Consider the following 23,297-nt stretch of genomic DNA (forward strand, 5'->3'; position numbering starts at 1 on the left):
ACAAAAAATTTTGTCAACATACAGCAAAATCTCATGGTAAAATATTTCTTTATCACCGCTTGAAAGGTATACGCAGCGGGATATAACAATGTGTGAAATAATTTTGCGTTTTCTGCGGTCGAATTCGGGATCAACTGTTTTAGAGCACGGATGCATCGAGCGAAATAAAAGCGATTGTAGAGCATGGCGAGAGGGTTGTGGATCGATGACGCTCGCTCCCGGGCTACCCCGGGAAACCAGAGAGTAGCGATGGGATAATGCTGTTCACGTACTTTTCGTGGGTGAACAAACTAACATTACGTCATCGTAATCCCGTTAGTCTATTTATAAAATCCCGTTAGTCTATTTATAAAAATAAAATTAAAAATCTTTTGCGCTAATATGACGCAATTTTCATCACGCAATTAAATCGATGGCACTCGAGGCATGTGTCAGCTTCCTCACACATACCTGTTCTATTCATTCCTTTTAAGGAATGCAGAACAATTTTTTTTTATACAAAAACATCGCAACAGCGTTATTTTTTTAAGTCTAATTATTTGGTTGTTTTGCCTTAGCCTTAAATTTTAGCCTTAGAAATGCAAGCAAGATAATTTTATTTAAACAAGATGGATTTTATTTCAATTAACTTTATTCAACGAAATTTTAATTTATAAGACTGGAATAAAAAAAAGATCTAAAATTGGATATTGAAAATGTATAAGAGAGAAGACTAGATTTTCAAAATTTTCAATGAAATCCGTATAGTCATTTTATATGTATTTGTCGAGTCTGCAATATTTAGAGTTCGGCCACGTGTACATCTCTAACCACTTGTTAGCGGAGAAGAATCTAGGAAAAAGTGTTGATTGATATTTCAATTGTAAAGCAACCCTTATTTTTTATTTGTATAAAGCATCGAGCATTGTGAAATAAGAAAATTGCTCATTTGAGAAGTGACAACATCGTACAATTTTAAGGTCTCATATTTGAATTGGAAGATTGATGATTACTCGACGGCATCATTACAATTTGTTGCATCCTTGAGCAAGATATTCGACTGGTAGTGACGTAATTGAATATATCATCGATGATGTCATTATGCTGTCCAACATACAATTGTTATATCGCGAAAGTAAGACGTGCCGATGAATATATGTATGCAGCACATAAATGCACAGACGTGTCCCGTAAAAAGCACAGATTTACAGAGACAATCTTTTTCTACAGGAAAATCGTTTTATTCATTTACTCAACTATTGATCTTGATAGATCTATAATATAAGCAGAAAAAACAAAAGGTAGATATCATTTATGAATTTGCAACGTACGGACGTGTATAAATTAAGCTATTATATTTAAATCCTTGAAAATGAAGTATAAAAATATTTATATGCGCGCAGAAATTATTCGTGATTTATTAAATTGTTAATTTCACATAAATAGATATCTACCTCTAAGCCTTGAAAATACAAACTATCCACATTTCACATAAAAATATTTGTTTACCAAACAAATTCTTTATATATATATATATATATTTGTTTTCAATGATTTAAATCGAATATAAAAATTAATTTTGATAAGTTAATTTTTTTTAGAGATTTTTAAATTCTCTTCAATAACTTCAATAAACTCTCTCAATTGTTGTAGAACAATTTCAGTAGGTAGAAAGAAAAATGGATTTGATGGGCGTTTAAATGGACTGCTTCATCCATTTCTTGAATTTTTATCTTACATTTAATATATGAAATCCAAACGTCAGGCGCAGATATGGTGACAGTTTTCTCGCTCACGCGTTTCAGAGCTTTGCAAGAAATTCGCATCGCTAGTCAGAAAACTAATATGCTTGATGTTCGACCGTCGCAATCTCGGCCAAGACGTAATCGCAGAACTGTGGCATTAAAGCCGCCCGGTTATCGAATATCAACGGAAGCCACGCTCGCGCTATTACGCGAGAGGCACCGTGAAACAGGCTCGGGACATGTCCCGCGGGGGCCCACCGAGAAGCAAAAGGAGGAAAGTAGGCGGTACCATGTAGATCGGGTGAAGGTCAAGCTCGCCTTGGTACCGCGGATCTCTTTCTTCGCGTTTATTACGTGACCAATTCTCGTCCCTCTCTTTTCTCCGCTGGTCAAATATGCATCTCTGATGTCGGCGAGCGGAAATGATTCTCGGCATTTTTTCGATTCTGTTCTCTCGCGAGCTACCTCTTTGGAGTATCAATGCGACGAGGTAGTTATATCAATATTTTGCTGGCCTTAATTCATATGTATAAAGAATTTACTAAACGATTATGTGAAAAAGAAATTTTGAACAATTCTGTGGCTAGATTGACTAGACCAATGATCTTGTGTTACGAGAATAATTTATAACAATATGAGATTTACTTAATAACTAAATTTAAAATTTAGTTATTTTACAGATTAATTAATAGTGTTACGATTTTTATTTGATGGATTATCTATTGGTGATCATACTTATGGGACCAAGTTCGTTTATGCGCAAAAATCAATGTTTGCTCCGAACGTGAGATCTTAAATCCAACTCGGTTTTATCAATTTTAAATAAGATAATCATTTTTCTGGAGGGTTATCTTGTCCCTTGATAAAGTTTTATGACTCAACACGTGTGGGCTGATTTTATTATTTTTATCTATGAAATTTGAAATTCCGTGCACGTTTCGAAATCGAATTTTATCGTGTGTACATGAATTGTGATCCTTGTTGCTTTGTCGCGAGCCCAAACATGCCTATAAGCAGTTTATCTGTTAGTTTTGAAGATAGAATTCGTGAGTACGTTTCACGAAATTGGATTTTTCGTCGCGGATATAAGTTGCATACTGCGAGATACAACTTACTTGTTTTCAGCAATAAAGATTTCTCACGTTCGGTCGTATAATATTTACTTGAAATGGAGTTGAGATCGAGTCTTCCCAAGGAAACTAACAACGGTCAATTTCGTTGGGTCGAGGTATTTTTGTCAATAACAAGTACACGACATTATTTCGAGAATTTAGATTTTTTAAAACAAGCAAAGTATGTTATGTAGTTTTATATATAAAATTTGCATTTAGATTGTTAATAATTATCAATGTTATTATTAAAAGATTCAAAGTGTTTTCCATGCGGCCTTCATTTTTTACGAATAGCGTGTTAAAAGTGCGTGGTTTTTTGTCAAAATTTTTTTTTCCAGTGTGACATAACTCAACGAGAAATCATAAACACGAAGAAGTGACAATGCTATTTAAATAATTATAGTGTTTCCGCGCGTAATTTGCGGTGTAGGTATTGGGAGCGATTACTTTCACTCTCGAACGCAACCTTGACATTAAACGATTATCCTCCACGCACGTAATCGCGCGTGAGCGTGTCCCCGCACGCGTCAACTCGGATTTTCGACGATTGCCGAACTGTGTTTGTCTGCCACATTTTCACGTGCCTATGAAAAATACTTTGCAAGAAAGTAAATATTGAACTCTGAATTATATGTCGTTTCCTTTGCTTGTTTTCTTTATTTTTAGCACTTTAGAAACACAAAAAATTTCGCCTTCGTCCCATAGCTATACAAATTCCAAATATTATATTCTATAGGTGCGAGCCAAACGAAAATATTTCTTCAAAGTTTGTGACCATTTAACGAGAATCAAATGAAATATGTAATTAATATAAATTTAAAAGATTAATATATTGTATGAATATATGAATATTTGTATTATTTAATTTAATTATACATTGTATATAAATATGAATATTTATATTAATTACATTATTTGGTTCACATCAAATAGTGAATTAATTAATATAAAAAGTTAAAATAAACGTTAAAATAAAGTAACTGGAAAACGCGTGGAAAATATTGAAAAGCACTGCCAATTATATCAAACTGAAGAACATTGAATTTACATTTGAGGTGCAGTTTTTCATTGACAGATGTCGATCGCGCACCTTGACAATCGAAAAGAGAGGATCGCTCTGGCAAAGATCTGACCAGGCATTCTCTCCGCTCAGTGAGGTAATCTCTCGAGGATTAGTGACGTCACCGTCTAAACTCGCTGTTGGAAGACGTGCCGTTGAAAACGTCACGAACGGACAAGTGTATGCGCGATATTCAGTCCAGTCTTTTTAATTGCACATTAATATAACGAGTGATTCAACGATTCGTGGCCGAGTTATTTGTAATATTACACGCGTACCGTTAACACGAAGAAAGAAAAATCAATATCGCAGAATTCTCCATTTAGTCGTTAATTATTAAATTATCTTTAATGGCTTCAAGCCGACGATTGAGCGTGCGGCAGATAATTGAATTGATCGTCGCAGTTTTCATCGCAACTTCTCTACGATTTGCGATCCAATTTTCTTATTCGCCTCTTTTGCTTGTATAATCTTCGTTACTGTTTCTCATAAAAATGCAGGAACGACAATAAAGTTTTATCCTGATTCACGACCTCTCCTGCTCGTTCCTCTTCTCGAATCCCAGCACCGCCGGAAACGGCGCTCGCGAAGAATCCGTTTGGGAGTCTCGTTTTACACAACAAAGATTCTCGCGATCCGAGAATAGATCACTCCGACTACTGTCGGGGCCAGATGAAAGAGTAATAAAGATGGCCCGTTTCTGGACCCGCGAATTCTGATCGGTATACTTTTTTTTTTCTTAAAGCGGTCCTCGGGTTCTTGGAGCCTACGATTCCTTCGGTTCCTGTCGGAAGATTTTAGAATTCCGCGCCGATATTGTATATTTATGATGGGGACTAGACTGTATATTCATTACGTCATCGAATTCAACTTTGAAGCTCGCTATTCAGCGACGAGCGCACGACCGGTCGCCACGTTAATGCGAGACGAGGAAATAAATTTTTACTACCGTTCGCAGAATGGTATAAAATTTAAAGCCTCTGATACTGCCCATATGTACTTGCTTGATTTTCGAATTATTTTTTTTTTTATTGACTCGTGTGAATTGTGAAACGTTATAAAATATTGGAAAATAATTCATTAGTCAATTGCGATATGACTCCTTTTTTGATATAATGTTTTTGCAGACACAGAGATACATTGTGCTAGTAATCGCGTTGCGTAGGACAAGTATTCATGTGATATTCGTATAGTATAGCCTTATATCTTGAGAAAATAAAACGTCTGGCTGGCTATTCATTCTATTAACACTGGGATTTCTACTTACAGTCTTTCCTTAATGAAGATTCACCTGTTACTTTTATTTGCACATATGGGTGTCATTGAAATTTGTTGCATTAAATCATTGAAGTCGAATGCCGACCTTACTGTCGACATTCTTAAAAATAGTATCACAATGCGGTCTTGACACATAATCCCATTAATGAATTTTTTATTGCTGACTATTTAATCGTCTTTTTTTTTCTCCGTGCATTTATAATCGCTAACAAAAAAATGTTAACAACTATCAGTACTATCACATTACCATTTTTTCATTACTGTTAAAATACTTATTACTGTTAAAATGTTGAGTTACAAAAGTTGCTAATAGATTTTGGACAATTTTATAAAGTAAATTGATGTAATAAAAAATTGAAATAGTGAAATAATACAAAGAGCTGTATCCTATGTCTGTAATTCAAGAGCTTATTTTCTACGAAAGATCGTATCTCATTGCAAGAATCATTCCGTATAAAGATCTATAGCATCTATAGCATTGGAAGCAAACATGTCCATTACCTAGTATCAAGAGGAATGCAATTGGCGTCTCTGGCTTTACTGGTCATTAAGATGCGTCGATGACAAGTGAATTATTGCTCGCTGAAAAGCAACGCGAGAAAAATGTACGAGTAAAGTAATTCTCAGCAACAGTCGTATTGGCGTTCTAATACAAAATTTTCAGGACTTTTTGCGTCCTGCATATTGTCATAATTTCTGGAGAATCAATTAAAATTATAGTTGATATAAGACTCGCAGCCTGCACAGTTATTTAAAGTTCAGTCTTCAAGTATAATATTGAGTAATCTCTTAAAATAGGGAAAATTCAATGAATTTGTTATAAAACTAATTGTATCTTCAAACAAAATAATAATACGTCATCGAATTATCTGCTCATTTATTACGGTAAAATTTTGCATTGCCTGCATACTGGAGACTTTCTCTGCAGCTCGTCTGTAAGCTGGCATACGACTTTTGCATTGCGGTCAAGTAAAGTGCAACTTAAAGGAGAGACTCGACAATGGGTATCCATTTCGAGTGTTCAAACAAAAGGATAGCACCTTATATTTCGCTCTCGTTTTTTTTCACGCACATTATTCACGTCATCGCGCGAGTAACATTACAAGGTACGAGAGCGCGCATTGTTCTTTCTTTGCATTATAGATGTAAACCCAACATTATCAAAGCATGTCAAGTTTTGAAAGCGCTTACATATTAACTGTATATTATAATATTATACATTGAGAATAACTCAGGTATTATTTTTACAGTATATTATAAGATAATGTACTGTAAGAATATCTTCTTCTTATATTTCTATATAGAGATTTTAGAGGTTCTTGGTTTCGATACCAGGGATGTTAGTCTCCACTTTAATTGTTTGTGATGAGAAAGTCGGGTGGGTGGAAGATTGAACGCTCGAGAATCTCGGAGGCTTGGCGTCACAGGGTGAATTAGCTGGCGCTTGGCCGGTTCGCGTTGTCACGACGTTAACTACGTTTTCGCTGACATCACTTGGTTAGCTCTCGGTAATTGCTGAAAATAGTCCGGATGAATCGTCACCGATGGCGACGCGACGAGGCGATTCCCCGCGTCGTGCGAACAACGCGAACTTCATCGACGGCGGGACAATGTCGAGTGCCCGACAGAAATAGCCGCGGCGGCTTCGGATCCGACTAAATTCGCGCGACCGAGTGCATCTTCATGCGTTATTCTCAAGAGATCTACGACAACCGTGAGAGCTCCTTTTTATCTTCGCGGAGGGATATGTCAAGAGAGTGACGTGTCGAGACGTTACGCGCGGAATAGCATGCTTGAATTATCAGCGTATTACATAAAAGTTGATGTAATAAGAAAATAAAAAAATTAGTTATCTTTAAATTATGCTGATTAATCTTAGTGATTTTTGTCACGATTGACACAATTAAAATCTTTCACTGTCTCATAAAATCTGTCAGTATCTCATGAATGCCCATTTTCACATGTAGATTAACTTTAATTTTGCTTTAGTTAGCTCATTTTTTTCTAGTTCTAAGAATTAGGAAAAGATGAAGAATAAGTTAACCGAGATTAAAGTTAATCTACGATGAAATCGGACGTAAGAAAGATATGCTTCCATTGTGTGTGATAGAACGTTGTTGATTTATTTACGAGTTGGTTACTTCAATTGAGTTATTACAACTGAAATCAAGTATTGGTTCGCTCTCAGTGTCAGTAAGAGAGATCTTTGTACCGAAGGTGATTTTTCAAAAAAATTAAATTGTTTACTTCTATTCACTATTTCCGCATTTTGATAATATTGCACATACATGTTATGCGTTCTGATTTTAATTTTTATTCTGACACACATGCAGCTTTGCTTGTTTTGCTAAAAGTTTACCAATCACAATTGATACAGTTCTGTAGAAAATTCAGATTCTGCACGTATTCACAATCGTTTGGCGATCGCTCAACATGAATCATTTGCGCGTCGAGGATATCTATTAGCACTTTCGTTGCGCAAACACGTAACGCGCTTTTTCGTTAGCGTCACTTCGAGACATGCATTGTGAAGGAACGCGACATCCCGATTCCATAAATGCATCGTGGCGAAATATTTCTTTAATAACGCCCACTCGATCTTACTCATGTCGAATAATTGCGCGGTGATCGATCTACCGATGAATAATAAGACTTTATGCAACGGAAGGGAAAACTCAATGAAATCTCTTCGCGAAAGAGAGGAAGTTACTCACTCATGAATAATAAGTTTATAATAAGAGATAGCTGTACTTTTCAATTTTAAATTATTACTCAACTCGCGCGCGTGTTTATTACAGGTTGCAAATGATACAACTTTAAAATAAGAATTTTCTCTACATGAACTCATATTTTGCAATATTTAAATAAGAAAAAATTTTTACATTAATTCATGATAGCAAAATTTAATCTTTCGCAAATAGCAAACTAGCTCTTGTTAATCGACTCGAAAATATCAGGAGATAGATAGATAGATAGATAGATAAACGCATTTATTGACGTTCTAGGGCAAGCCCTCTAAGAACGGTAACGGAAATATAAAAAATACAAAGTAAAGTACAAAAGAGAGAATTAACAAAAAAGAAAAATAAAATAAAAATAAAATAAAAATAAAAGTACAAATAAGCATATAAAAAGAGACAGAGATTCATAAATAGACACGATTGATTTGTTAAAACGTTGCCACGGCTAATGTTTCGACACTATCTTATCCAGCAACAGAATATAATATATGGTTTATAAAAGCTTGCTCATACACAGAAAATTAATTTATCTACTTTTCTATTTTTCCAGACTCTTCGGACATCGTAGACTGCAAATTGAAGCTGATCCTCGGTCTAATATGGACCCTGATCCTGCACTATTCGATCTCTATGCCCATGTGGGAAGGCGACGACGGCGAGGACAAGGGCGCTACTCCGAAGCAAAGGCTGATGCACTGGATCCAGTCGAAGGTGCCGGATCTGCCGATCACAAACTTCACTTCCGATTGGAATGACGGCCGCGCGGTGGGTGCGCTTGTTGACGCCGTCGCGCCCGGCCTTTGCCCGGATTGGCAGGATTGGAACCCGAAAGATGCGATCCAGAACGCGTCCGAAGCGATGGGTCTCGCTGACGACTGGCTCAATATTCCTCAGGTTCGCACGCGCCGCAATATTACATAAATCATTTGATTTTAAGCTCTACTCGAAATAAAGAAAGATTTGATCAATATTATAATATAATAATATTATGCTAGATTTTACTAATTATATGACATTAATTTTGTTGTTAAATTTTATTTTATTTAATGGATTGTTTAATGGATTATATTTTAATCAAAGATGAGCTGCGAGAAGATCTGATTAGTTAACATATATACGTAAAAACTAGAAGATGTATAGTATGGATAAATTAATTTTTAATTCCTCGGCTAATTGTAAGCGTGAAATGAATTACGTCATTCTCGTTTCAGCTCATTAAACCCGAAGAGATGGTGAACCCAAACATCGACGAGATGTCGATGATGACATACCTGTCGCAATATCCCAGCGCAAAATTAAAACCAGGTGCACCTCTGCGCGCCCGCACGAATCCAAACAGGTAAGGATAGAAAATTTGTATTTTTTAAAGCGTCATTACGAGGACGTATTTTAGATTATTTATTTACTTTTGTTATTTAATTATTGCGAATTCCTTTATTTCAAATATTGTATATGATTTTTTCGTTTCGAAAAATTATATTGCTCGTAAAAAGTGTTATCAATCAGTGATATTTATTATAATTTCGATCGTCCGAGGATAAGATGACTGTAAATGATTTTCTTTTTTCGTTTTTGGCCGTATGGTATTCGGTATAAGAAATACGAGAGACAAAGTGCGCGCTTGTAGATCTCTGGTATAGTGACGACTGTGATTAATTAATCAATTTATTTCATTTCTCGGTCGCAGCATCCCACCGCCGCGGTAAGTCGCGCAATGATCATGTATTGTGACGTATAACGGTTTTTTGCGCAATTAATTTATCCGCCGCCTTGATGAGATCTACCTCTTAACCCAACACTCCTAATCATTCCTTTGTACGTTTATGTACGTAAACGCTTGATAGAGTAAACAAACTCTGCGTAGTGCGCGGTTAGCGAGTACATACAATACACACGATTTGCAAACTTCCTGAAGAGGAAACGAGCGAGAGTTTGATTAGTATGGTACTGACAACCTTATACCTTATTCCGAGTTTTGCGAGACAGATATATTCTTTTTCTTTTCTCAAAACGTATGATACCATTGATACCATTGATCAATCTCTCTGTACACACGTGTATACATACCCGAAAGTTTCACGGAGGAGCCGAGTTGAACTAACTAGATATTAGTGAGTGGCCGCAAGTGTCTGCAAAAAGAACGTCGCGCGCTTGCAAATTTGTTTTTGAAAAGAACGACGCAAATCGCGCAACCACGCGTAGCACAAAGCAACGCTTGTAACCGTCTGGCAAATGGATTTACTTAACGTATTGATGTAACAACGTCGCGGCCGCTGGCTGGCAGCTCGCAAATTACCTTTTCTCACGGTGTTTTCTTGCGCAGAGTGCGCGCTTACGGCCCCGGCATAGAACCAACCGGTCCAATCGTCGGTGCGCCTGCCAATTTCACCGTGGAAACCTTCTCCGCCGGCAAGGGTAACGTTGATGTCATCGTCGATGATCCCAAAGGGAACAAGCTACCGGTAAGGACCTTCGCGCCGATCGAAAATAATGCTCGATCATGCACGGAGAGAATTTCCTTTTAAAATTTACCCTGAAAATCATGTTAATTGTGAGACAATATAGTATTTAGATAAATTTTACTGTGCACTACAATAAATTTTACTGCGAAATCTTATTGTAGTGCACAGTAAAATTTGCCTAAACACTATATTGTCCCATAATTAACATGATTTGCAGGGTAAATTAAAAAAAAATTCTCTCTGTGTGCGTGTATTTAAATATAAAATGTTTCAATATCTTATGCTACAAAAGATTGGTTAGGCAAATTTATGCAAATTGTTTCCAAAAATTTGAAATAGTTTTTTTACATTCCAAATGTTTCCCAAAGATAATAGTTTTTCACATTCCTTTGATATGTCCGAAATACGAATTTCTTTTTTGTAAGTAATTAAACTTATTTATACGGGATTATGAAAGGATTACAAAATTATATTTGTAGTAAATTTTTTTAGAAAAGTTGAAGGAGTACTAGTTTGATTTATTACAGTTAGATTTTTATTTTTAATAATATTTTAGTTTACTTGATTACTAAGATAAAATCGAAACTTACGAACGATCATTATTGAAAAAGAAGATAATTTTTTAATTTACTAGAAATGCTAACAGAACCAAAATTTTCTGTAAACTAAACGCAGAAATCTATGTCGTTTATATTAAGTAGATATATGCTAACGGCAATTATTGTCGAGCGTACTGCCGGAAGTCAAGAGATGTTTATCGCAATCGGAATAATTACGCAGGACGTGAACACGTATGATGCAATGACTATTTGTGTGCCGCGTGATATATTACGTATTATCTGAACGCATGAGCGTTCGCGATATTGCAAGTTGAACGAACGCTGTCTTTTCTTCTCCTGTCATATTCTGATGACGTTCGACTCGATTGCGTTTTCAAGGTCGACATCAGATTCAACAAGGACAGGAATCTGACGTACTCGGTGTCGTACACCCCGAAGACGGAAGGTCCGCACAAAGTGAAGGTGCTCTTCGCCGGCAGGGAAATTCCGAAGAGCCCGTACACCGTTAATGTCGAGGGACACGCCGGCGATCCGAGCAAAGTCACGGCGAGCGGGCCGGGTCTGCAACCGGAAGGAGTCGTCGTGAATAGACCTACCTTCTTCGACGTTTTTACGAAGGACGCCGGTCGCGGCGTGCCGGAAGTCATTATCTTAGATCCGCAGGTAAAAAAAAAATAATGTCGCTTTCAATTTAAAGTTAAATTAAAAAAAAAACATGTTCGTTAGACCTTTATTACTAAATAACAGATGAAGTGTTTGTTACAAGTATTATAGATTTAAATTTATTATAATAAATAAATCTTATTATCCCGTTAAAATAATTGCATATATGTAATTTTATCGTAGGGCAGCAAAACGACGGTGCCGGCAAAACTGCGCCAGACCTCGCCAGACGTCTGGAGATGCGAGTATGTGTCGCCAGTGACGGGTCTACATTCCGTCAATATTTTCTTTGCCGGCAAACCCATACCCGGAAGTCCTATTGGCGTTAACATAGCGCCGGTTTCCGACGCGAAGAAATGCAGAGCGTACGGACGAGGGCTGTTGCCTACTGGCGTCCGCGTACAGGACATCGCCGATTTCGTCGTTCTCACTAAGGACGCTGGCGAGGGTGTACTGGATATTCGCGTGATCGGCCCGGGAGGCGTCAATCGACCAGTACAGTAAGTTCTTGCTATTTAGCAAACTATCGTTAAAAAAGACTTTGATACTTTTAAGATTTTCTTGGTTTATTATGCCATATTTGTTATTTTTATATTTTATTATTTTCGAATAAATTTAAATTGTAAAGAGTTATTATTTTCGTATAATTTATTTTAAATGTTAATGAGAGAAAATCAACTATCAAGAATAAGAACTGCAAGAATTGTACAAATAAAATTAGAAAAATTATGTCTGCTTAAATTTGAAAAAGAAAATAAGAAAAATATGTAATAAAGCAAATATCTTGCGCGAGATGTTTTGCTCTAAATGCAGTTATTATGATTTAATTCAATTTACGGGCCATTGCATTAAATTACTTTAGAATGTCCAAAACCGACCCTACGACTTACAAGTGCCACTACACACCGGTTAAAGAAGGTCGTCACGTGGTAATGATCACGTATGGCGGCAAAGAGATCCCGAAGTCGCCCTTCGAGGTCAACGTGGCTCCTTACAAGGAGTCCAACATCAGAGCTTTCGGACCAGGTCTGCACACCGGCGTCGTCGGCCATCCAGCGAAATTTACAGTGGACACAAACGGTGAGACCGGCGCCCTTGGTTTTTCCATCGAAGGCCCATCCAAAGCGAAGATAGAATGCAACGATAATGGCGATGGAACCGCCGATGTTTCTTACCTACCCACCGCGCCGGGCCAGTACGCGGTCCACATCCTCTGTGATAACGAGGACATCCCTAAATCGCCCTATATGGCGACTATTTCACCGAAGAGCGACTTCGATCCGGAGAAGGTAAATTCGAGAGTGTATAGCACATGTTGATATAAATTTTAATATATTTAATTACATATATAAATGTAGATATGTATAAAATTATTAAGTAATGAAAAACAAGATTTTATAGATTTTCATCGATTTTTACAGATTTTTATGTTTTTTTTACTAATAAAATTACTACTAACAAAATAAATGATAAAATATTGCTTTTATTGACTCGATAAAAGAAGGATATTACCTGCTTTGCAGGTTGAAGTGAATGGACCAGGAATTCAGCCGGAAGGTGTTGCCCGAGATAAACCGACGCATTTTACGGTTGATGCGAGAAAGGCCGGTCAGGCGGCTCTGGAAGTCGCCATCCAGGATGCGCTTGGAAGGGAAGTTCCGTTCAGATTAGATGACAAGCGGGACGGGACTGTTCAAGCGCACTACACACCTACATCTAGTTCCCAGCATGTTGTGATGGTACAATCAGAATACTGATTTCGTAAATCTTGAATTAAAGTTTTATTATTTGTACGATTTTTTGTATAATATATTATCTTTAAGTCAGAATTAAAGTAATCAATGTGAATTTTCGTAGCAAAACGAAGTCGATTCCACTCAAATTAATATACAGATACATAAAATATTGCACAAAACTTTGTTAAAATACTCAGTAAAAGACCGATCACACTTTTAGTTTGATTTCTTAAAAATATCTCTTTTTCAGGTGAACTACGGCGGAGTGGCCACGAAGAAATCCCCGTACCGAGTTAAGATAGCTTCGCCTTTGAATCCTGCCATGGTCTCCGCCTTCGGCCCCGGTCTTGAGAAAGGTGTGAAGTCAAACGTCCCCACGCATTTCAATGTCGACTGTCGCGAGGCTGGCCCCGGCAAATTGGACGTTAAGCTGCTGAACCCCGAAGGCCGGGAACTTCCAATTTCGACAACGAATAACGAGGATGGCACGTACGTCGTGGACTACATGCCCCCTCAGCCAGGAAACTATACGGTGAATCTCAACTATGGCGGTCTGAAGGTACCCCAGTGCCCCATTAAGGTCAACGTTCAGCCTCACGTGGACGTGTCCAAGGTTAAAGTGGACGGTCTGGAACCAAGTGAGTACAATTATCGAAGATTCATTGAGTGTTGCCTAATATTTCGATTATCGTATACGCTATCGGTTTACTTAAAATCAGATTAAATATTTGATGAATGTGTCACTCATCGCAGATATGCTCGAATCAAGATATTGTACGCAGCATTCTGTATCCCGCAAAATTGGGATAATTCAATACTTTTTAACGCGTAACGTCGCGTCGTTTGAAATGACGGTAAACTTGATAGCGTGTTTAATCGATTAATAGACTTTTATTATTATTATAATTTTTATAATATAAGTAAAATATATATTACTTTATTTATTTTAAATTACTACAATAGACTGAATTTATAAATTAGATAGATTAACAAGAAGCAATCAAAGACATTTATATCTATCGTCTATATTTTGCATCTGTTGGTTTGAGTGAAATAATCCCACAATAGAAATTTTATTATTTTTTTTTTATTATTTATTAATTTGATAACTCGTTAAACTTCGCGGTCAAGAGAGGATTAACAATTACATGACTGCCAATGAAATATAAGATCTTGCACTTAGGTAGGTGCACTGGCTGTGGTAGGTGCATTAGCTCGGAAATAAATTGTGCCAAAAATCGCGCTGCTTCCAGCGGTTATTGAGAAGATAATTCTCGTCTCGTAGCATACGGCCGATATTTTTTTCGAAGATCTTTTCCGGGGTGCTGCCATGCTAGATGCGTGCATCTAGCCTAGATTTTCGAAATACACGTTGCCAAGGTCTCCCCGCGGAGAGATGTTTTGCTGGAGCGCGAACCGATGATTTATTTATAACGGCGCTCGCGTTCCTCACAGTTGACACATATACACACGTACACAATTTCGCGTTTCGTCTAAAAATATTGCACTTCGGTGCTCCACGCGTATCGTGCCTTCCACGTAACTCTACCTGGAGCACTGCGAAGGAAGGCAGCGCGGCTCCATTACGCCGAATGCGTCACGAAAATAAAATTCGAAGAGCTAGAATAGCAATGCGTTGAAGAAATCAATATATATCGCTAGAATAATAAATAATTACTCCTGCACGCTGAATAATATATTCGTTGTAACTGAATGCACTTTTAGCTAAGACACATTACCGCAGTGTTCCGTAACCGCCGGGAGATCCTCTTATTTGGAATACGCTCTGCCTAATTTACACGCGCATTGTGGGCTTATATATGTATGTAGCAAATGGCTTTCTCTCACAACTCGATGCATATCCAGTATTTGAGATCTAACCCGTTACGGTAACTTTGCGCGACGAACGTCCGGCCGTATACTTGCTGGTGAGCGTCGACCGTAAATTGCATATTACAAATTAATCTCTCGATCGAACGAGCCAGTTACGTTCCTATCTCATTCAATCCCAATCGATCGTCGACCGATCACCGTCGCGATTTCACCAGCGAGAGCCGGCGCGACGTCCGTTCGCCGCTCGCGGGCCGTCGTCCCGTGTCAGCGCAAAAGCACAAGCGAAAGACGCATCGCGGCTCACCACGAGAACCCGCAAACGTCCTCGCAGCGGCCCCGGTGAACAGCCTGCAGCAGTTCCGCGTGATAACGCAGGAGGCGGGCAGGGCGGCGGACTTCCAGGTGGCGATCACGGCCCCGTCCGGCAACCGCGTCAAGGCGCACGTGGTGCCGTCCCACGAGGGCTACCTGGTCAACTTTACCCCGACCGAGCTAGGCGAGTATCTGCTGGGGATCAGCTTCGGCGGCGAGCCGCTCTCGAATCAGCCGTACCGGCTCACCTGCGTCCACGGCTCCGACCCGGGCAAGGTGCGCGCCACCGGGCCCGGTCTCTCCCACGGCGTGGTGAACAAGCCGGCCGAGTTCGTGATCGACACGCGCGGGGCCGGCCAGGGCGGCCTCGGCGTGACCGTCGAGGGTCCCTGCGAGGCCGCGATAAATTGCAGGGACAACGGCGACGGCACCTGCTCGGTCGCCTACCTGCCCACCGAGGCCGGCGACTACGGCATCAACATCACCTTCAACGAGCAACACGTGCCGGGCTCGCCCTTCCAGGCCATCGTCGTGCCGGACGCGGACCTCTCCAAGATCAAAGTCAGCGGGAACGGCATCCAGCCACACGGTACCGTTAAAGGACGTCAGCACGGAGATCGTTTTTTTTTTTTTGCAATTGGAAATTGAGAGAGTGCTCTGTGACTTGCGTTGTGCTCGTCTCTGATTTGCGCGATGAGTTTCGTAACGCGTCTCGGGATTTTGTATAGGAATGGTTTAAACGTCTCGCGTTTCGTTTCGTTTTGACCTTCGAGGAACAACGTATGTGTTAGATATTTATATGCATGTGGAATGAATTTTTTTCGGGTCGATCCACAATAGTTTGGCAAGTTGCATGAATGTTGTGACACTTTAAGGAAGATTCGTTGTGCCGAGGAAAATATTCTTGTCGATAGAAAAAAAGATTAGAAAGTCCCGATGATTATTCTGAGACGCGTTAATGTTATAGCGATGCATGCGTATGTTACGATTGCACCTTTTTCGATTGGTTATCATGGCATATCCCTGTTTCAGACTTTCTGATCGTAACTATTTTTTAACGCATACACTTGTTGTAAGGCACTTGAATGCTTGAAGAATACTTGAGGACATGTTTGTAAAAAATATGTACGAAGCAACAATTTTTAAGTTCATCTCTCTCTACGAGCATGACCTCATTTTCAGTTTGCCTGATGATTGAAATCTAATATCACAAATAATAATCTAATAAATGTTATTGTGTTTTTTTTCCTGTGTTAATCATGCAGAGATTGCAATTACGTTTCATATTATTATTTTGTGCAATATTCGCTATATATTGCCATTTTAACAGTTTAATAATTTTGCTAAATTAGGTATTACGTATTGTTTAAAACTAGTAAACGTTTAAGTTACAAGCGATATATTAGGAATATAATTTATGTGCATTTATTGTAAAAACATAAAAGATTATTTAATACAAAATTGCGATGTAGCAATAATATAAAGGTGTTTTGGTAAATTTTTATTAAACATGTATACTATTTTATTATTTTATGTCAAATTTCAACCCTGTAAGAAAATAAATTGCAAATTAAAAAATGCAGGACTATATATACATACTTCACTGTTCCAACATTCGATTTTACGGAAATGCATAAGTATTTCTGTTATAAAAATGCATTAACTACAAGTTAGCTTAGCAAGAATCAATCTCAAATTTGCACGCATGAAACAAGTATATATATAAGAATGATAAAAATTTAATTTCAAGAAAGCTGATGTATGTATTAGATATGTGCATTTATTAAAAAAAAAAACATTCGAGCGTTTTCACTCAATCATGTCGTGCTATATCGCATTTTGCAGGTTTATTCGTGAACAAGCAAACAACGTTCACGATAGACACGAGAGACGTCACCAAGTCGAAGACCGACGACGGTAAGGTGTCCTGCACCATAAATAACCCCAGCGGCGGGAAGACCGAGAAGCTAATCATCCCCCAGGGTGACGGCACCTACCGCGTCAGCTACACGCCCTTCGAGGAGGGCTGCCACACCATCGACATACTCTACGACAACGTGCCTATCCCGGGATCGCCGTTCTCCGTGAACGTGCAACGCGGCTCCGATCCCAGCAAGTGCCGCGCGTACGGTCCTGGTCTGGAGAAGGGCATCGTGAACAAGACGAACCGCTTCACGGTGGAGACCAGAGGTATGCAAAGCCAACATCTCGTACAAATTCTTAATTTTATACTATTTAAAAATTGTATAATTTGCAACAAATTGTCACACAGAAGATGGAAAATATTTTCACGTAGCGAAAGTGCGAAGGAAATAACACGTATGCGTATATGCTTTCTTTCAGAGGCCGGCAATGGCGGCTTGGGTCTGTCGATCACAGGCGACGGGGAGGTCAAGGCGGAGGCCAAGGACAATTACGACGGTTCCTGCACCGTCGAGTACGTTCCCACGGAACCCGGCGACTACGAGATCGGCATCAAGTTCGCCGAGCAGAACATACCCGGCTCGCCGTTCAAGATCGAGGTGGTGTCGGACTCGGAGGCGAAGAACGTGATCGCTTACGGACCCGGCCTGCAGCCCGAGATGGTGCGCGAGGGCGTCCCCGCCAAGTTCACGGTGGACACGTCCAAGTGCGCCAAAGCGGCGCAGCTGGACGTGAGGCTGTCGACCGACAAGGGACAGGCGCAGAAGCCGCAGATCAAGAGCAAGGGTGACGGCCTGTACGAGGTGACGTATCAGCCGCCGCCCGCTGGAAGTAACCTGAACGTCGGCGTTACTTACGACGGCGAGGACATCAACGGCAGTCCGTTCAAAGTGAAAGTTCTGCCCACCGTGGAGCCCAGTAAGGTGACACTGTCGGGTCCCGGGGTGTCGCCCGTTTGCACTGCCTCCTTCCCGACTGACTTCGTCGTGGACACTTCCAACGCTGGATACGGCGATCTCGAAGTGCAAGTTGTGGTGAGTAGTGCTTCGCGAAGTGTTTCGGATTTGTATATCGCGTGACATCCCCACATTTGCATATTCGATTGGGGGACAAAAATCGGGGGCTAAATATTTTTTGAGAAATAGCCATAAACTTATTATTGTTAAAAATAACATATAATTGACACGCAAGTATAACAGATTTTCGTGAATATTGCTACGATATTAACAATAAGACATAATTAAATTACGAACTGTATAACATTCTTTTTTTATAAATGAATTTTTTTTTAATAATTTAAGTCTACTTAAAGATTATGGAAGCTGGTGAAGATGAACTATATCGTAAGAAAGCAATTATCCGACGTGAATTCTTCAATTCTTACTAAATGGTATCTCACTGTCGAAGGAATGGACGTTGAGTACCTCCCACATAGAGTAGCAATCATCTTTTTAGAATTCATTTTTTTAGAAATTCAATTATTTTGATTTTTAATTATAGCAAAATCTTGAAAAAATATATTTTACTGATTTATATTCGCGCGCAATATCTGCGATACAGCAAAAGCGATTCGGCATATTTTTATTTTATAATAAATTTATATTATTGTACATTTGTGAAAAATATATTGCATGTATTAAATGATAGCAATTTAAATTGATTTCATGTCTTTTATGTAAAACAAAGTTTAATAATTATTAATATTTAAAGTAATATAAAGATAATAAATCAAATATAATATATTGCACATAATCTAACACAAAAATAAATATTTATTAATTTTTAATTATGTATAAAATAAGCAAAAGATATAGAAATGATACAAGACTCAACTTTATATCTAATTGCAATAAAGTAATATATAAGTATAAAGAAATATATAAGAATTCAGAAAATAATTTCTGTATATATGTATAAGAATTTTAATAAAAAAAATGTCTTTATAATGTATTTTTTACACTATTATAATTTTCATCGCTTCACAATTTACATTATTAATTCTTATAAATTATTAAGGTTATTTCAAAACTTTAAGCACGATACACAAGACTTCGACGCACTCGCCAAATTTAATATATAAAAACATGATACAGAATGTTTTCAGTATTACCGATAAGTTGATCTATCATATTTTCGTACCTCGACAAATTTTCCAAATTGCTTCCCGATACCGGTCGTACACCAATCGGAACTTTCGCTTTTGCCAACCGTAACAGTCGTATTTATCATCACACGCACTCAATTTGATTGTCAGTTTGTTGTTAGAAGAACCAATCAACTGTCAAGTGAGCCGCGAATAATCGAATTAAGTCGTACGAACAATCGTGCAGCTCATCATCACATTGATGCCTATTTAAATCCCTTTCAGGGACCAGACCAAGTGCCGCGCAGGGTGGAAGTGCAGGATCTCGACGACGGAAAGTACAAGGCGACCTATCTGCCGGACGACTGCGGCCGCTACAAGGTCAACGTAAAATACGGCGGCAAAGAAGTGCCAGGCAGCCCGGTGAACGTGCAGAGCGTATCCACCGGCAAGGCGGACCAGTGTAAAATCAAAGAGGGCATTCAGCACACTTTGGCTCAGGGCGAGGAGTACTGCATCACCGTGGACACTCAAAATGCAGGCCGCGGTGCAGTGACCTGCCGCATCCGCTCCACTTCCGGAAGGTGAGCACCCGCGTGATCCGCCCCAATTTAAATCCGACTATTTCGGAGGAGATGAATCAGTTATGAGAGGAGACACGTTGCGGGCACCTTTAAAATTCACTCTCGCAGTTACCGAAACGTTTCCTCTTCATTCTTCTTTCAAAATCTGAAATTTAATTTGTCATTGTGTATATTATAAAACACTTAAGATTTTTTGCCATTTGTAATTAAGATATATTTTTTAAAAATATCTTTTTTTAAAAAAATATTATATATTGTGCAATATTACATCTTAATCAGAAATATTTTGACTTTAATTCTAACTCGTCTACGTTATTTTTAACGTATTCACTGTCTTTATTTATTACTTTCTGCAAGAAATATTAACTAATAAACTTCGATTCTACGTATCTTCTATATTTAATATATTAGTCTTCGCAAAATCTTCATAGATCTCAATAACAATATTCTTCAGTCTTCACACGTTACATCTGGACTAATCTTGTGTTACGAATATATACGTGAGGGCGGTTTATATTTTTATCACGTTTCTCGCATTTACACTTTTCAATCTTCACGTGAAATTCCAGACAAAAATTCCATCTTATTTAAAATAAGATGGAAACGTCGCGACGGCGCGACTTATTTATTTTTAATTTATAGGCGAAATCGAGAAAAATCTCTTACTGCTATTTTCTTATCGTATAAATGTTGAACAAATAATAAATTATGTTATTACATTCTTTCATGATATCATATTACATTGTTTCTTACACACGTACAATTATATTATTATATTTTTTTATTGCATATCTTACAAACTCTAATTATCATGAATTAACTATTCTAAATAATCAGTGTGTTCGCACTTCTTGATTTATCGTTTGTAAACAAGACGGTAAGGATTGTTATAAATTAGCGAATAATACTGACTTAAACGATTTAGAAAAACAAACAAGACGCATAAACGATATGACGTGTATTACATTTCGATTCAAAATCGTATATTGGGATTAGATCTGGTGTGTAAAGGCGTTAATGATTAGTCGGCCGTAAATCGTGTAACAAATCCGATAGAAATCAGGATCATGGCACGTTGCCATGGTGAAACGTCATGTACGAGGTGGTAATAAGTGAATCTCCGGGCCAGCCGTTTACGCAGTATCTGTGTCGATTACCGTATCGTAACATTGAAATTAAATGTCGGTTTGGTTTAATCCGAAAGCGAAATATACTTTTAATAAAACTTGGCGTCGACGGCGGACGGACGCCAAGGGGAATGATTATTTGGGAAGCACGGAGATTGATTTCATAACAATATATATAGTTATAGAAAAGATTCTTTTTGTGCAACATCCGTTTTTCGGAGGCTGGCTTATATCACGCTACTCGTTGGCAATTAAATTAAGCGCCAGATTAATATATTACATAATGTTGCACGTACTCTTCTAATTGTCTCGTAGCTGATGCCAGACTATAGATCATTACGTAGTTTCTTTGAAAAAGAGCACACACTGGCGAATTTCGTCAAATTGTTTGTCATTTGTGTCGGGCATTTGTTCAATCGTTTGTTTCACAGTGACATTCGAATTAAATTTAACCCGCGGTATTATTCGACACACTACATTGCTGAAAATCTTCTAACATAACGGGAAAAAATTGCAAGATATTATTCATACTCTATATATGAAAATAAATATTAGAAAAAAATATCTATCAAATTGACGAAGTTTAAGATAATTTTACTTATGTCACTGCGATAAAATTAATTGATAAATTTCATAATTTGAAATAATTATTTACTATCTCCGATTATTTCTCAGATTTCTTGTAATCAAGCTTATACGGAAAGATTAATTTTGTTGAAAGATCTAAAAATTTTGCTAAAAACAGATCTGAAAATAATTTTTTGTTGAATCATCAAAATAATTTGTTGAAATGGTAAAACTGATAAGCATTGCTATAAAACATTTTGATATTCTAGCAATCACTTTGATTTTCGCACAAAATTATTTTGATTATTGAACAAAAATTATTTTCAGATCTGGATTCGGCAAAATTGTTCTTTCCGTGTACTTGTTTCAACATCGGGATAGATGCAGTACGTCATCCATGCGATTATGTCCTTCGCGAATATTTCGGGATTTCTAGAAAGCACGTGTACTTCCTATTCTACATATCGCGTGCAATCGGACGCATGCCCTCCAAAAGATTGTCACAATCCTAATCAAATCGACTATAAATGCATTCTGAACGTTGACAGTGGTGTACACAGCTGTTACCTCATTATTCATCTATGATATCCCGTGTTTTTCAAGTTGGCAGTGCGTGTCTTCTGTCGAAAAGACACTTTAGAACGGGCCAAATTCTTTATCGCAAGTGTACTAGATGACAAGATGCCACGTTACGTCTGGTATTTCCTATAATAAACATAATTTATTTTCTAATTACATTTCATATGACTGTCTGTGCCCTATAACAAATAATGATTTATAGTTTAATACAACATGCGAAAATAAAAGAAATTATTGGAAAATTGTCGGATCATCCGATTTTGTACATTCTACGAATGTTAATTTTTATAATAAAAATTAAGATTTTCTTATAAAAAAAGAAAATATTCAGATATATTATTATTCAGTATTCAGATATATTATTATTGCAATCTAGATGTACGCAAATTAACTTTTCTCAGTAGAATTTTCAAATATTTTTTATATTATTATGATAACTAAACCTCATTTCATTGTTAGAAACAATGTATACACAGATGTCTAATTTGGTTTTATTATGTAAAAAAAAAGAAAGGATCTCCAAATTTTTTTTAAGTTTTCTACTTTAGATTGAAGTATCTAAATAATTAAGAATTGAGTCGCGTGAAACATTCAAAGTATTCGCATGTATGATTTATTGCTCAATGAAGTTGTAGCGCGGCGTCACAAAGGTATACATATAAAATTTCTTGAATGGACGTGCGTTCTATATTTTAATCTCTGAATAATACGTCTCGGTTTGTGATTTCAGCGAAGTCGTTGACATTGACATAGAAGACAACGGCGATGGCACAGTTAACATTTACTATACTGTTGCCGATGCGGGGGACTACACCCTCAGCATTAAGTTTGGCGGTCAACCGGTGCCTGAGGGATTTTATACCTTCACTGTGAGTAATTGCAATATTTTAACATTTTACACTCTATCTCGTGAAGTCGATATTATTTTTTTACATCCGTTTATACAAACCGAA

General features: G+C 37.8%; 1 protein-coding gene across 1 annotated transcript in view; it reads left to right on the plus strand.

Annotated features, from left to right (window-relative positions):
- The window catches only part of LOC105459707 (filamin-A), a 46,268-nt gene that overhangs the window by 3,539 nt on the left and 19,432 nt on the right, over positions 1 to 23,297 (plus strand). Inside the window, exons 3-15 of the mRNA XM_011705944.1 lie at positions 8,466 to 8,809; positions 9,127 to 9,254; positions 9,603 to 9,617; positions 10,239 to 10,377; positions 11,316 to 11,600; positions 11,784 to 12,100; positions 12,463 to 12,889; positions 13,124 to 13,339; positions 13,587 to 13,974; positions 17,327 to 17,671; positions 17,825 to 18,438; positions 19,773 to 20,071; positions 23,075 to 23,213. Coding sequence (XP_011704246.1) covers positions 8,466 to 8,809; positions 9,127 to 9,254; positions 9,603 to 9,617; positions 10,239 to 10,377; positions 11,316 to 11,600; positions 11,784 to 12,100; positions 12,463 to 12,889; positions 13,124 to 13,339; positions 13,587 to 13,974; positions 17,327 to 17,671; positions 17,825 to 18,438; positions 19,773 to 20,071; positions 23,075 to 23,213 — 3,656 coding nt within the window. The remainder of the gene's footprint in view (positions 1 to 8,465; positions 8,810 to 9,126; positions 9,255 to 9,602; positions 9,618 to 10,238; positions 10,378 to 11,315; positions 11,601 to 11,783; positions 12,101 to 12,462; positions 12,890 to 13,123; positions 13,340 to 13,586; positions 13,975 to 17,326; positions 17,672 to 17,824; positions 18,439 to 19,772; positions 20,072 to 23,074; positions 23,214 to 23,297) is intronic.

Source organism: Wasmannia auropunctata, unplaced genomic scaffold, assembly GCF_000956235.1.
Source record: "Wasmannia auropunctata unplaced genomic scaffold, wasmannia.A_1.0 LD334169.1, whole genome shotgun sequence".
Taxonomy (NCBI): Eukaryota; Metazoa; Arthropoda; class Insecta; order Hymenoptera; family Formicidae; genus Wasmannia; species Wasmannia auropunctata.